General features: G+C 40.7%; 1 protein-coding gene across 1 annotated transcript in view; it reads left to right on the plus strand.

Annotated features, from left to right (window-relative positions):
* The window catches only part of AACS (acetoacetyl-CoA synthetase), a 57,835-nt gene that overhangs the window by 14,263 nt on the left and 27,384 nt on the right, over positions 1 to 16,188 (plus strand). The window contains exons 5-7 of the mRNA XM_072144364.1: positions 2,234 to 2,331; positions 8,621 to 8,735; positions 9,712 to 9,793. Of these exons, the coding sequence (XP_072000465.1) occupies positions 2,234 to 2,331; positions 8,621 to 8,735; positions 9,712 to 9,793 (295 nt within the window). The remainder of the gene's footprint in view (positions 1 to 2,233; positions 2,332 to 8,620; positions 8,736 to 9,711; positions 9,794 to 16,188) is intronic.

Raw genomic sequence — 16,188 nt, forward strand, 5'->3', positions numbered from 1 at the left:
CATATTCCCCACCATGCTTTATATACCAAAACTCCCATTGATGAATTGTATTTTTTTTTTAAATTCTTTGCAGTGAAATCGGATGAATAAACTGCATCAAAATCTGAAGTATTATTTCCATCCAGTTCCCTAACACAGTGGAAATTCCGTTATGTAATAAGATGGCACTATAGTGAGCATGATGATGTCACGTACATGATGCACTTTTATTCCGCGTGGAAAATGGGATACGCAAAATAAAAGGAGCAACACATCACTTTTCTGTAGCAGTTTATTTTGTTTGTGTTTTTTAAAAATATACAGGCAAATTAATCAAACCAAATCTGCAACAACCTTTGTATTGATTCTGATTTCATCCAGGCAACAGATCTAGTAAAAAATCTGTTCAGAAATAAAAATGAGCAGCTTTATCAAAACAAGTTTAGATGGAATCTTTCCGGGTGGTTTGGGACACAAAACCACCCAAAGGTCTTATGGACTTGTGGTTTGATGTCCCAAATCACCCTGTTTTAGTTTTCCATGTAGTTGCATAAAAAACCCAAACCTTTTATACTTGCCTCGGTCCCGCGGTCCTAGGGATGTAGTTACGGCGCATCCACAATGAAACCGGGTATTATCCCAGCATTACTTGCCTCAACCCGGGAGTAGGTGCCAGAACTTGGACCTTCACATGCGAGTCCAATGTGCCTCGTCAGACTTGCTTCTAGGGGAGTATAGTAATATATATATATTTGTTTAATTGAGGGCACGGACAGCTTTTATACAGATCAATTTATCACCATATATCACAGGTCCAGGAGGACCTGTAGCTGGTTTTGGGTCACAGATTGACCTTACAGATTCTCTTTAACGCCTCCTGCCAATCTGCTAATTACTAAAACGGCTAGAATCCATATCCTTAATTTTATATGGGCTCACACACGGCCATTGTACTTCTACAGCCAGCGTGAGCTGCCTAAATGAGACGAAAAACTCCGAGCAGGTCCTATTCCCTCCCGAGCGTACTAGGCCATTCTGCGAGAAGGCCAGTGCACGTTGTAACTAAGTGCATGTGGCCTCCAGGGAGCTCATTAGAGATATAATCCTGACATCAAGGCCTATTTCGGTTCCAAGATTGGATTACAGAATTATGCAGATGAGTATAATAAAATAAACAGCCGCTAAATGAATATGTGCAGCTTGTCCATAGACCTATCATTATGGGCGAGTATCAGTGACTATTATCTATGTGGTCACCAGTAGCTCAGGGACCAAATAGACAGATGATACTTTCAGCAACCTCCACAATATAATTTTCTAAGTGTTAATGGATGATAATCGAATACGTCCATTGAACGGACTGGGAAAATAAAACTTCTGGTCTTTTAATTCTGTTGATTGGCTCAACTCAACTCAAATTTTTGGGGAAATGTTGTCTTTGATCTATGTATAATATGGATGAATAAAACCCTGCAGCTGTTCTGCAGTAACCTGACACAGTACTATATTACAGGCAGTCCCCGGGTTACATACAAGATAGGGACTGTAGGTTTGTTCTTAAGTTGAATTTGTATGTAAGTCGAAACTGTATATTTTATCATTGCAGTCCCCGACAATTTTTTTTTTTTGCCCCAGTGACAATTGGAGTTTCAAATTTTTTTGCTGTAATAGGACCAAGAATTATCAATAAAGCTTCATTGCAGACAATTTTAAGCTGATTATTGCAATCTGGGACTATTTTAAAGCATCCAGAGAGCTTCACCAGAGGTCACAGTGGGCAGAGGGGTCCGTCTGTAACTATGGGTTGTCTGTAAGTCGGGTGTCCTTAAGTAGGGGACCGCCTGTACATGGTATGGACCTGCATCAAAGTCTCTTCTTAAGGTCACAATCTCAGCGGTGTGGAGTCTCAATCCCCCACCAATCTGATCAACCATCCAAAAGAGAAGACAATAGCAATCTCTAAATACCGTGACCCTATCTACAGCAGTCGGACATCCACTGATCGCTGGTTCCTCCATCTACGTGGTTTGGCAGGCTGTGCACACTCACTGCTGCTATGTGCACTGGAGTACAGCACACAGCCATCTCCCACAATACAATGAAGAATGAATTAAGCTTGAGGATGAATGAGCATTTATATGGAGTTGGACCTTCACTTATCCTTTTGCTATGCCAACTTTTTAAGATCATTTGAAGTATAATCTTATTTTATAGCAGAAACCTTATTTGTTTTTATTTCATTTTGTTTGTAAAGGCTACCTTCCAAACTGCATACAAACAGTGGAGGCTATGCTGGCTGCTGCAAGTATTGGGGCAATTTGGAGTGCCACATCCCCAGATTTTGGAGTGAATGTAAGTTTTTGTATCCTGCTTAATTTAACAAATTTTATAAAGAACAAATGAATGGTAAAAATAAACACAGGAAACTTTGGCAAATATGCAAATGCTTCTTCTGGAATAAGGAAAACCTGACACCCAAACTACATAAGGAAACATTACCTTTGTCAATGCCTCCTTAAGGAGAGTTTTTACTTCCTAGATGTAGTCTCTAGCCTCTGGCTCAGCTAAAGCAGTTCCCTACACTGTACTGATGGGATACAAAGACATTGAAACAGCACTGTCAACTGGTGGGAGTCTGTTCCTCATGGCTATTATCCCGCATTATGTCATTAGGCTTTCTGAAATTCATGCTTGATGTTAAGAGGGTTGCCTTTTATCTTTTGTAAGTGCTTCTTTCTCTGACAACTTTGGCTCTTATCCTTCTTCTAACCTAATTCTTATGGCTCATTTGGCCAACTGTGGTTGGTCTGTGAATCTCAGACCGTACACTGGACGGATATCATAGACCAGAAGGTGGGGGAGGAATAAATCACAATAGCTAGATCTTCACTCACCAGTATATTGCATATTCACATTAAGACTTCATGCCCACCTGTGCTCTCTGGGGTCGAAACCAGTTTAGCACACGGCCAGGTGGAGAAGAGAGGGGGGAGTTGGCGCTCTTTACCTGCCCCTCTCTATTCAAAGATGAGTGGCCTGGCTGAATTGCGCTTCAGTCAGAAATACGGTAAATCAAAGGGATGACAATATTTTCTATTTTAATGGGACCATGTGGAAGAATCTCTAGTAGTTTATCTTTATTTTATAAAAACAATTGTCTGACTGCAGAGAAAATTTTATTTTATGACTATGAGCTTCATTGTACCATGGGGATGGCCTTGAAGTCTGATGCATTGTTAATCAAGACTGAGACCACGTTCACACGATGCTTTGCTTCAGCGTTGATCACGTGCTAAGGTTACAGTCTCCACTGCATGTAACCAGCATGTGATCCCGATTCAAGCCTTTGGAATGCATCAACAACACATCATCATCATGTGAACAGGGCCTCAGTGGGAGCCTCCGGAAGGTGTACTGTAAAAAAACCCATGCTGGCCCAGTCTGCTAATTTGCCTGTACTTAAAAGTGAAACTTTCTGTGCATTCTGGACACAGTGGGGGTCATTTACTAAGGGCCCGATTTGCGTTTTCCCGACGTGTTACCCGAATATTTCCGATTTCGGCGCTGGCATGCACGCGACGGAAATCGGGGGCGTGGCCGAACGTAAACCCAACGGATTCGGAAAAACCGCTGCATTTAAAGGAAAAAAAAAAAAAAAAAAGTGTTGTGGGACTCGCGCTTACCTTCACCAGGAATAGGCCGGTGTACTTCAGTGCATTCCGGCGGGCCTCGGAACTTCTGCGCAGCAGCGCCACCTGGTGGACGTCGGAGGAACTACCTTAGTGAATCCCGGCCGGACCCGAATCCACCGCAGAGAACGCACCGCTGGATCGTGAATGGACCGGGTAAGTAAATCTGCCCCATTTTCTTAAAGCAGACCTGTCACCAAATTTTGACCACCCTGACTAGCAATGTCTGCTGATGAAGGGTTACAAGTCCTCCCCATATCACCTAAAATTAGCTGTGGGGCACTGTAGCTTAATTACAGACTTAATTACAGCTTTTGTGACTCTTCTCTCTCTTCTGACTGAAGGCTCTGTGTCTCTTCAAATCACATCCCTGCCTCCTTGCACTTAGGTCTGCTAATATTCAACTACATATAAAACTATATGTAGAGATGGGAAAATTGAAATTTTTTTTTACACAGTGCCTTGTTACAGTCATGACATGTGACCAGAGTGACATCATCTCAGGTCCTTTAGCCGTCTAAGAATAGCAAACTGTACACCATGTATGTGATTACATGAAATCACAGCAGCCTCCATGGAGGATGGAGAGGAGTAGAGCAGTGGAGGCTGCTGTGACTTAATGTGGTCAGATACATGCATGGGGTACAGTTTGCTATTGTTAAGAGGCTAAAGTACCTGAGATGATGACACTCTGTGACCAGTAAGGAGGCATAGAGCTCTATAGGAAACTGCCACTGGCTGTATATGTGCAAATGTGGTGACAGGTTCCCTTTTAAGTGCATGCTATATCTAAAAGGCCACGTGTTCAGTTTGTAGGTGACCAGGGCACTCCCCACTTTTGAAAGCCTGGACTTGCATATGTGAGAGATGATTTTGGCACAGCTTATCTTCACTGTGATCCTCTGTATACTAGATGAATTGTATTTACTTTCTAAACAGAGGTGTGACTGTATCAGGATGTAGGAATGTGGCCAAAGTCAATATGTTAGTTACTTGCTGTGTGCTTTCGTTTTGTGTGTGGTTTTGTTTATTACACTTCACTCAAATCTCTTAAATGAAATCTGCCTTCAAAGCCAATCATAGCTTGCTCCTAGAGCCATACATCCACTGTGATTAGGGTGATCTTCTATTTGGTATAACCAGACCCGCTTCACAGATTGTTACATTGTGCAAAGAGCTGTGTCCCCTCCAGCTGTGTACTGAAACTTCCTCTGCTGCAGTGAGATTGAATCAAGGAGAAGTGCAGAGCGAGAGGTTGAGGCAGTGTAGTAGCCTGTGAAGCTTCAGCACAGAGGAGTATTGGTAACGCCCCCAGAGCTCTTCATGCTTATTAGAATAATTTTAAAAGTAGATTTTGGAAGAATGAATAACAAATATAGGACGATTACCACGGTCCCTGGATCTATGGGTAAGTGTCCCTGGTTTATCCATGCTTGATTTTCATTGTAGATTTCTTTTACTGCAATACAATCGTCCTTTTTTGCTAATAAAGTTCACAGAGTCCTCCTGATCACTGGTGGTCCCCACAGTCAGACCTCCATCTTTCTACCAGTCATACCTTTCCTGTGGATAGGGGATACATGTCTTTTATCACACAACAGCTCCTTAAATACATAGGGGGAATTAAGACTGGCTTTCTGTTCCGGCCCCTTAGTAAATGTGGGTGCAACTTCACCAGTTCGGAGCTGTAGACCAGTCTGGACTAGCAGAGTTATTTGCCATAGTCTCTTCTAGTTTTCTAGCGGAGACTATAGTAAATGTGGTGGCCTGATGTTAACGCCCTGGCCTGCTCTCTGCCTTGTCACGCTGTGCAGGTTGGAGAAGACTGAGAACTGGTGGGGAGAGAGAAGGCATAATGGGGCACATTTACTAAGGCTCCCGCGGCCGCATTTCTGTCGGGTTTCACAAATTTTTCCATCGCGGGGCGTGGCCGTCGGACAAACCGCAGAATTTAAAAATAAAATTGTGTCGCACCATCAGCACTCGCATGCACCGGGAATAAGAAGGTGAATTCCGGCGGACCTCATCTGGGAAGCAATACTTGCAGGAAATTGGACGCACAATCTTAGCGAATCGCTGCAGCTGAATCCTCGTCGTACATTCCAGATCGGCGGCGTCAACGGGACGGGTAAGTAAGTCAAATTGACAATAGACAGGTAATCGTTTATCCTATTCAACTTATGTGTGTGTGTGTATATCTATCTATCTATCTATCTATCTCTGTGTATAGTATATACAATATGCTTTGAATTTTATCTTGTACATTTTGAAAATAACATATATTAACTCCCATGTAACTTTTTTTTTTTTTTCCCCATCATGTTGATGGGATTTTAAATGCCAGTTCCACATGTATTGTACTAAATGGCGCTGCAGATTTCGTAGGCCATCGGTACAAGCTGTCAGAAATTTTTCGTGAAACATTAGAAATTGAGAAAACATCCAGAATGAGATCCAGAGTGTACATGATTTCAGAAACTATGTAGCTTCCATAAGTTGCGTTTAGTCTCCTGACTACTCGTACAGTCTTACAAGGAAATACTTTTATTGTTATAAACTGTAGTCTGGAGGTCCATAGCCTTATACAATTCCACCCTGTCCTCGTATAGTTCTGAACTTTGTAAGAGGAGCTTCTATCTGCCTGGGGCTTTCCATTGTTCTAAGAATAGAAGAATGGGGAGCTGGTCATAGATCTGTCCTAGGTCAAAATCTAAACCTAAAATGTCCCATGGCTTCTCCCAAAAAGCATATTTTACATGTGTTTGCACTGTACATGGACCCATTCTTCTCATCAGACCTATTCACACACCCATTCTAACGTGGTCTGGTGTCAGCAGGTGATGCTTGGGTCACTATATGCCATGCTGCAGAGCTTTTCATGGTAAGGCAAGGCTAGAGGAACCAGCCAGCTAAGTTGTTGTGCAGGTTCTGCTAGTAGGTGACTGCACTTTGATAAAGGGCTGTAGAGTAAAGGTATCCTACAGAATTTCAGAGGGAAACGTCACCGCTTTCCTTCAGGTGTTTTATAATGTAAATTTTTCTAACCCATGTTGGCCCATATTGTATATTACTCAAGAATTAAGTCTCATTTGGTGTAACCAGCATGTTATGTACAGTAAAACCAATATTCCATGTGGGATACAAATGTGGGATAATTTTATATACCTATTTGCTTTAAAAAAAATAAGTCCTGGATTTATTGATTTTCTTAGTTTAACACTCTGAATAGAAACGCACATTTGCATTTACAGTATGCTGCGTCTCTTGTACATAAACAAATATGTCCTTTTTACAGTGCTAGTTTCTCTTCTGCATTTCTCCCTGTGACCACCAGAGAGCAGTAGCACCTTAGTCTTTCTCTGTATATCTTTTTCTGACACTAGACGGACGTCTGTCTTCACAAAATCTATTCACGTTATTTTACTTTCAGAGATGGAAATGAAAGAGTTAACCTTATTTCCTGATTTTCATATGTTGCGAATGTTCGCTTGTTCTGCAATTCTCACTTCATTAAAAATCAATCTCTTCCTATAATTCTTCATCGCCGGCCAGTCAGTTGTACTCTACTTGGGGTTATTGCACTAAATCATCTGTTAGGCCACAATTACCCAGTAATGTACCATCAGTGTAACGCTTCTGACTCATTTCTGACTGTATAATTTTGTGTTCTCTTGGCGTCATTGCACTTAATTTAACTATTGTCTTTTCTGAGGATTATACTCCGGCTACTTGATGGACATAAAGGGCTCTTGAGGAACATTGCAGTTTAGGCTGAGAGTTAGCACAGATTTTACCATCTAATTGTTGGTTTCCAAGTATCTATTATAGGGTGATTACCTAAAGATTTGCTTTGCTGAGCTTTTTTCTAGAAATCATTTTTATGTGAAATTCTTCCAGTTTTCTATCTTTCAATGGAAGTTTATCCAGACTTTTTTTTTTTTTTTTAAAGGGGTATCTGTCTACATGATGCAGGGACTTTAGACATGTACAGAGGGAAATTGTCATTGATGTATTTTCACCAGGCAACTAGCATAAAATACAGACCATTGAAATGAGCACCAAAGGCAAACCTGCTTTATAATGCTCCCAAATTGTATCCTATAGTCTGTTGTGGGATTATAATTTCACTGCACCATGTAAAACAGATGGCAGCTCATCTCCCCTGTATTATTAGAAATAACATGAAATTTGGTTGTTATAATTTGCAGTGGATGTTTTGTCTCATTGCCTTGTGGTTATTTATTCTGTTCTTTGTTCTGTGACATAAGCATGCGCTGTGCTTTATATGGGAGGTATTTTTATAGGTGTTAGCTGGCAGCGGCTGATGTGTAAATGATGGTTCATTTACAGTGTGTGTTGCTGCAGTATGATGATAAGATGCTATTTGTGGCTGGAGACTAGTGGTGACACAGGCATGACTGATACAGGCACACAATGTAATAAAGTTTCTGTCTGCAGTGATGTTTAATTGATGGGGCTAATGCAACTCTTTGTGTTTTGGAGCTGTACCAGCATATCTGTTGTTCTGCCTAAGGCTGAGTTCACATCACATTCCCGCGTATACACCAGGAAAGCTGCTGGTGTATATGCTGAGCGTACCCATTAGTATATACTAACTTCCGTTTTACCACTATACCACATATACCGTAAAAAGACAGAATGGAAAGACATTGAAAGCTACATCTTTCCATCCTGATCAGAGGAGGCAATAAAAATCCCCTACATTCAAGGTGGAGGAGTCGTCCCCGGGCGACGTATAAGCATACAGTGGGATGCGTCTGTGCCATATGTTGTAAGGACACGTCGGGAATCTGCCCTCAGTGTCCTTACAACAAGGCAAAAAAAGGGACAGGTTTTATCCCTCTGCATGTAAGAGATGAATGTTTAAATTCACTGATTGCTAGAAGAGATATTAACAACTGCAACTCACTGCTTTGTTTGTCTTTCTTTAGGGAGTGCTGGACAGATTCTCACAGATTCAGCCTAAATTAATCTTCTCGGTGGAGGCTGTAGTTTATAATGGAAAGGAACATTCTCATTTGGAGAAACTGCAGAGTGTAGTAAAAGGTACAGTATTTTCAGATATTCGTTCTATTTGTTGGGGAAAATGGTAAAATGACAGGGTATTAATGAAGAATTCGGCAGGTGTCTAAAGGTCATGTTCACACGGACTGCAGATTTGTTGTAGAACATTCTGCGACTTAAAATTCCATTGCATACGAGTGAATAAGTCTGTTCCTGAATCATCTGTTTAAAGTTCTGTAAACCCCAAGACATTTATTACCAATTCATTGTTATTACCAAAAATGCAGCATTTCACAGATGTAAATCCAACCTTTCTGTATCAGTCTAGGTGTTTTTATATTTTGGTTGTCCCTGCATCCAACCATAAACTCCTTACTATGGTATGTAGATTCCTCTATCAGGAATATGTTCTCTTGTACTGCAGGGGGAGGGGCAGGAGGCAGAGAGCACTGCAGTGTGCAGACAAAACCTTCCTCACAAACTACAGACAAGATAAGGTCTTGATCCTAGGGTAGGGGGAGGCACAGCAGAGCAATCTGTTTCTTTTTTTTTTTTTTTTTTTTTTTTTTGTGTGTGTCTTGTATAGTGTTTCGTTATGTTTTGTGTCCATTTCAGATACTAACAACTGTTCGGGAAGCTAAATAAAAGTGTAGCTAAACCCTGGATCCTGATAATCTAAGCACATTGCAAGCACACAGCATCTCCTAGCACAGAGGGATCACAAAGTGTCTGCTAAAAGAGTCCCCACCCACACTTAAAAATTTTACGCTGACCATCACTGATAGGTGTGAGTGATAGGACCTAAATCAGCTGAGTAAAATAAGGGGGTTCAAATTATCTCTAGTATGTTAACATTACTAGGGGATAAAAATTTTGATAACTTTCTTTCATGGGCAAACCCCTTTAAGAATTAGAGAATAATCATGAAGCTACATTCCACTCCATAGTCTACCCAGACCTAATGTTATATTGTGTAGTGGGCTTTATGCAAATTTTTACTCTCTGCATGTTTCTACAGGATTACCAGATTTGAAGAAAGTTGTTGTCATCCCTTATGTTTTCCCAAAAGATAAAATAGACATCTCCAAGATTCCCAACAGGTAGGTGGGGATGAGGGCTGCAATCATTTGTACTACATTGTTATAAATGTGATTGTTGTAGAATATTGGCGCAGATTTATCAACCTGTCTGAGATAAAAACCACCTTGCACCACATTTATCAAAGGTTTCAGGCTGTTTAAGACACCTTAGCAACTGGTGGGACATGGACTATGTGAAAGGGGTGCTGTCAGCAAAATGGGATGTGGCCTAAATTGTGACACAAAATGCAATAGAAACTGTCGTCCTTTTGTACACTAACTAATGGTAGGTGCAAAGGAGGACTAGATTTAAAGGAGTATTCTCGTCTGGGCATCCACGTTTTATTTAATTCATCTGCCACATATAAAATGATGAGAACTTTTTTCACACCGGTCTTTTTTTTTTTTTTTTTTTTTTAATTAATAACATCCAATTGAAGTGTGTTTATGGAAGATGAATTAAATTAATTAAATGTCAATACACAGATGAGAATACCCATTTAACTTTAAGCAATCTTTTTCTGTAGCCGTCAAGTGCGTGTTCCAACTTGGTGATTAAATCTATATTAGTGTGCATACTAAAACTGGGAACATAATCGATTGAGTAGGACAACTCGCCACCCTTTGGGAAGGTCCCTTTACTTTCAGAACTGTTGTGGAATGATGTTATTAAAGGGAATCTGTCACCACATTTTTCACAAATACACATAGTGACAGGTTCTCATAGAGCCCTGATAACTAAATGCTAAACATTGTTTCCCTCGGATCCCCATAAAATATACTTCATCTTACCTGGCATACAGCCAGATTCCTGGAGCGAGATTCCAGACACATCATCACTTCTACTCCTCCCCATGACCTATGTCTCCTTCTCACCATTTAGCACTTCATGTCATGTGGCCAGGGTGATGTCATCTAAGGTCCTTTACCCACTAACATTTGCAAAATCTTCCCCACATATGTATCTGATCACATTAAATCACCACATGCCTTGCTGGACTTCTACTCCTCCCCAACTTCCGTGGAGGAATGCTGTGATTTCATTTTATCAGATGCCTACATGGGGTAGATTTTGCAAGTGTTCGTAGGTAAAGGACCTTATATGACCTTATCCTGGTCACATGACCTGAAATGCTGAATGTTGAGAAGGAGGCATGAGGCACTGGTAGATGAAGAAGTGAGTCAAGGCGGTAGGGACTGATGGAATTTGCAGAGCAGGACAAGCACCCTGTGCCTTGCTGCCTGATCTGACTGTATGCTTGGTAAGCTAACAAAGTTTATTTTATAGGGATGTGAAGGAAACTATTTTTAGCTAAATAGTTGGCTGTCAGTTAATAGGGCTTTTTGGGAGCCTGTTACTAGCTGCATTTGTGAAACATTTGATGACAAGCTCCCATTAACCCCATAGCTCAATAAGACTTACCCTTACGTCTTGCTGCGCATGGGGGAGTATGAAGAGGGCTCACGGGCTGAGCCCTTTTCATACTCACCGGGCATTTGCTTCATGATGAAGCAAATGCCCGTCGCTAACACCCGCGATCGGTGCTTGCGCCAAACGCGGGTGTTAATCCTTTGATTGCCGCCGGCAAAGCTGCCGGCGGCATTAAAGAGCCGGCGGCGCGTGGGCGCCACCATATTGGCTCCGATCGTCACTCCCCGTGACGTCACCGGGGAGCGGCGATCCGTTGTCATGACAGCCTCGGATCACAAAAAAGATCCGAGGCTGTCATGATCTAGGCTATCTATTACAATGTGCGATCTGCACATTTTAATAGATGGTATGCAAAATCCCCATATACTGCCATGCTGTAGTATGGCAGTATATGATAGGATCAATCAGACAACCTAGGGTTAAAGTACCCTAGGGAGTCTGAAAAATAGTAAAAAAAAATAAAAAAAAAAAAAGTATAAAAAAAAAATTATATAAAAAAAACCATAAAAATTCAAATCACCCGCCTTTCCCTAGAACTGATATAAATATAAATAAACAGTAAAAATCCTAAACACATTAGGTATCACCGCGTCCGAAAATGCCTGATCTATCAAAATATAATAACCGTTTTTTCACTGCGTTTTACCCCGTAGCGGAAAATAGCGCCCGAAGTCGCAAATTGCATTTTTTTGCCATTTTGAAAAATAGACAAAATTCTATAAAAAGTGATCAAAAGGTCGCACAGTCCTAAAAATAAAAGCGTTGAAAACCTCATCAGAAATCGCAATAAATGACACCACCCACAGCTCTGTACACTAAAGTATGAAAAAGTTGTTAGCGCAAGAACACTGTAAAATGAAGAATTTTTTTTTTCTGTACAGGAGGTTTTAATTTTTGTAAATGTATGAAAACATTATAAAACCTATACAAATTTGGTATCCCCGTGATCGTATTGACCCAATGAATGAAATAGACCTGTCATTTGGGGCGCACAGTGAAAGCTGTACAAACCAAGCCCACAAGAAATGTCGCAAATGTGTTTTTCATCATTTTCAGTGCATTTAGAATTTTTTTCCCGCTTCCCAGTACACGGCATGGAATATTTAATACCATCACTACGAAGTGCAATTTGTTTAGCAGAAAATAAGACATCACACAGCTCTGTACATGGAAAAATAAAAAAGTTATAGATTTTTGAAGGTGGAGAGTGAAAAATAAAAATGCAAAAACGAAAAAGGGCCTGGTCCTTAAGCCGTTTTAGTTGTAGATTGTGTTGTCATTTCAGATATATTTAATTTCCCTGGTTAGTCTCCTAATGTCTATGGAGTATGTTACATGCCGTCATGGAATTTGAAGCAGACACTGATTGGCGCTTGAAGGAAAAAAAAAAAAAATTTAAGCTTGCCAAGAAACTGCTCGAAATATCAGGTAGTGCTACTAGAAAGTACAACATGTTATGCAAACAACAATCCCTTAGAGGTCTATAAATGGGGAAAATAAAAGTTCTGGCTTTTGGGAGGAAAAGGGCTGTGGTGGAAAGGTGTTAAATATCTGCTCCTGTACCTCTATAAGGCTCCCCTTTCTCCCTAATCCCTTTTCTCATGACCAGTGGGAGTCTCTGGACTCGATCCTCTGTCATTGTATTGAAAGTGCCTCCCCATAATTCTAGGCATGGACTGAAGTAATAAATGTTTGTTCCTAGTTTGTCTTCCCATCTTTATTGTAACCTACTATTGGAATGACAGGTATTAAAATATAGTCTTCCTAAAAGCCTGTGGATGGTGATTTTATTCTGTTTTGCATGACCCGGTGTGACTGTGTTAGGAGTGAAATAGAGCAGAAAAATAGTATCTGATGCCGGTGTTTGTCTTTACTTGTTATCATATAAAAGATGCATTTATATAAAATGACATCCCGGTCCTTTGGTGACTTAAAGGAGGCTAGTGCTTTTTGGTGACATGTTAAGTGTTCATTAACACATCTGCAGCATATTTCACTTGCTGACTCTTGGTTTCATAAATATATTTCCGTGTTATTATTTGGTGAGTTCTGCCGCATGTTGTGTAGATCAATGAAGACCCGACAGTGTCGGCTGTCTGCATGTTCCACAAAACAAACAGTAACAGATGGAAATGACTGTAAGCAGAAAGTTGTTGTATCTGTTATCTCCTTTGCTTAAAAAAAAAACACCGTAAAAAAATAGATCTTCAAGTTTTAAAGGAAATCTACCATCTAAGTCGAGCATGGATAAACCTCATAGAACCAAGCACCCTGACTGTGATAATCTTCTTATGTTTTATCCATGGCTTCCTTCCTTCTAAAATCAACTTTTACAATTATGCTCTGGGAGGTGTTTCCAGAGTCCCTCCGTGCCGCAGACTGTTACGATGAGCAGAACAGGTCTCACTAACCCTCTGCGCTTTCTTCTCCATGCCTGTGTAATCTAGCAACAGCAGGGAGAGCGGAGACCTGCTCTGCTCATTGTAACAGCCTTTCAAAAGACATCACTGAAGGGCTTTGGTAACACCTAGAGCCCCTCGGGCTCATAAGCATAATGTGAAATTTTTATTTTGGGAAGGAGACCATGTAAAAAGAGTACCACAGTAAAGGCGCCTGGATCTATGAGCAAGTGTCCCTGGTTTATCATGTTTGATTTTGATGGTAGATTTCTTTAAGTAATAACACCTACAGCAAATGAAATAAGTATTGAACATGTCACAAAATTTATATTTGTATATTTAAATATCTAAAGGCCCTATTGACATGAAATTCTCAATATTGTCGGTAACAACCCAACCAATCGACACAGGCAAAGAAATCAAACCAAAGATGTCCAGAAATTAAGTTATGTGAACTAATGAGAAACGACACACAAAATGTATTAAACACATGAATGGAGAGGTGCAACAATGACAAAGTTGTGACACCAGCAATAATCTATCAGTAATTAGGATGCAAACTTGGGGAAAAAATATAGCCTTTTTTCCCCTCATTGTCTTTAGTAAAATTTTATTTCTTTGAATAAATAAAATAAAGTTTTCAGGTTTTTCATGAGTGGTGCAAAGCTGGCCATGATGTGTCGATTTGGGACCAATGCTGTACAGTGGGGAAAAAGTATTTAGTCAGCCACCAATTGTGCAAGTTCTCCTACTTAAAAAGGGAGAGGCCTGTAATTGACATCATAGGTAGACCTCAACTATAATAGACAAAATGTGAAAACAAATCTAGAAAATCACTGTCTGTTTTTTTAAATTTATATGCAAATTATGGTGGAAAATTAGTATTTGGTCACCTACGACCAAGCAAGATTTCTGGCTCTCACAGACCTGTAACTTCTTCTTTAAGAGACTCCTCTGTCCTCAATCGTGTTCCCCTGCTTAAAGAGGACCTGTCACCCAAAATTTCAGCACCTAGGAGCTGCTCACAAAAGTAAGCAGCTCGTAGTGCTTAAACAAACGCTGCAGTGTTAGAAGGATAGCGTTGCCGGAAACCTCAGGTACCGCTATCTAACACTGCGGCAGAGTACAATGTAATCGTCGGATTACTGCCCCGCTAGCTCCATAGGCCGGTGGTGCCTGCCGCGCGTCATGCGGCAGTCACCGCCCCTAACCACGCCCCAACCCCGCCCCCACATGAATACATCGGACTGCTTACCAAGCGGTCCGACGTTTACATTGTACTTCGCCGCAGTGTTAGATAGGGTTACCAGAGGTTTCCGGTGACGCTATCACTCCAACACTGCGGCGTTTGTTTAAGCACTAGTGCTGAAATTTTGGGTGACCGGTCCTCTTTAAGCCAGTACATTTCCGGGTCCATCTAATGTTTTCTAGAGAGTATTTGCATGTTCCAGAAGAGTGGGAGTATGTCATATGGTCAGATGAAACCAAAGTAAAACTGTTTGGTAGAAACACAACTTGTCGTGTTTGGAGAAGAGTGAATGCTGAGTTGCATCCAAAGAACACCAGACCTATAGTGAATTCTGGGAGTAGCAACATCATGACAAGGGGTTGTTTCTCTAGAAAGGGGCCAGGACGCTGATCTGTGTATTTTAAAGAATGAATAGGGCCATGTATCGTGAGATTTTTAGTGCAAAACTAATTCTATCAGTAAGGGCATTGAAGATGAAATGTGGCTGGGTCTTTCAGAATGACAATGATCCCAAGCACACCACCAAGGCAACGAAGGAATGGCTTCAGAAGAAGCGCTTCAAGGTCCTGGAGTCCTGATCTCAACCCCATAGAAAACCCTTGGAGGGAGTTCAAAGTCTTTATGCCCAGCAACAGCCCAAAAACCTCACTGCCCTAGATCTGCAGTGTGTTGTTTGACCTTTGTCATTGCCAACAAAAGATATATAACAAAGTTTTGAGATGAACTTTTGTTATTGACGAAATACTTATTTTTCCACCATAATTTGCAATTTAAAAATCGGACCATTTGATTTTCTGCATTTGTTTTCTAATTTTGTCTCTCATATTTGAGGTCAACCTATGATGTCAATTGCAGTCCTCTCATCTTTTTAAGTGGGATAACTTGCACAATTGGTAGCTGACTAAATACCGTACTTTTTTCCCCACTGTATTTGGATATGTGACATTATCTAATAGTGTTCAGTATTCTTCTGTTATGGAAGCTTTGATTAGATAAAGATGTAAATCAGGAACCACCTGTCCATGTGCAAGGATCAGGGGCAGATTAATCCCAGGACGTCCAGAACTCATACTGTGTGTTCCACCCCGAGTCACAGAGCAGTTAACAGATTCCTCCGAAGCTGCTAAATTATGGTAATGCATTGACATTTTTCATGTAAATTTCTGGGACAAGCATTCACTTGAATGTCTGCAAGAGAAGATTTATCTATTCATAATGAGTGAAAATTGAAATTCATATTTTAGCGTGCACCCCCTCCTTTTCTTCTGTATTATTTTATTTATTTTGTTTGATTTTTTTTTTTTTTCTTTTCCCTTCCAAATGTAATTTTTCATAG

Source organism: Engystomops pustulosus, chromosome 1 (assembly GCF_040894005.1).
Source record: "Engystomops pustulosus chromosome 1, aEngPut4.maternal, whole genome shotgun sequence".
NCBI lineage: Eukaryota > Metazoa > Chordata > Amphibia > Anura > Leptodactylidae > Engystomops > Engystomops pustulosus.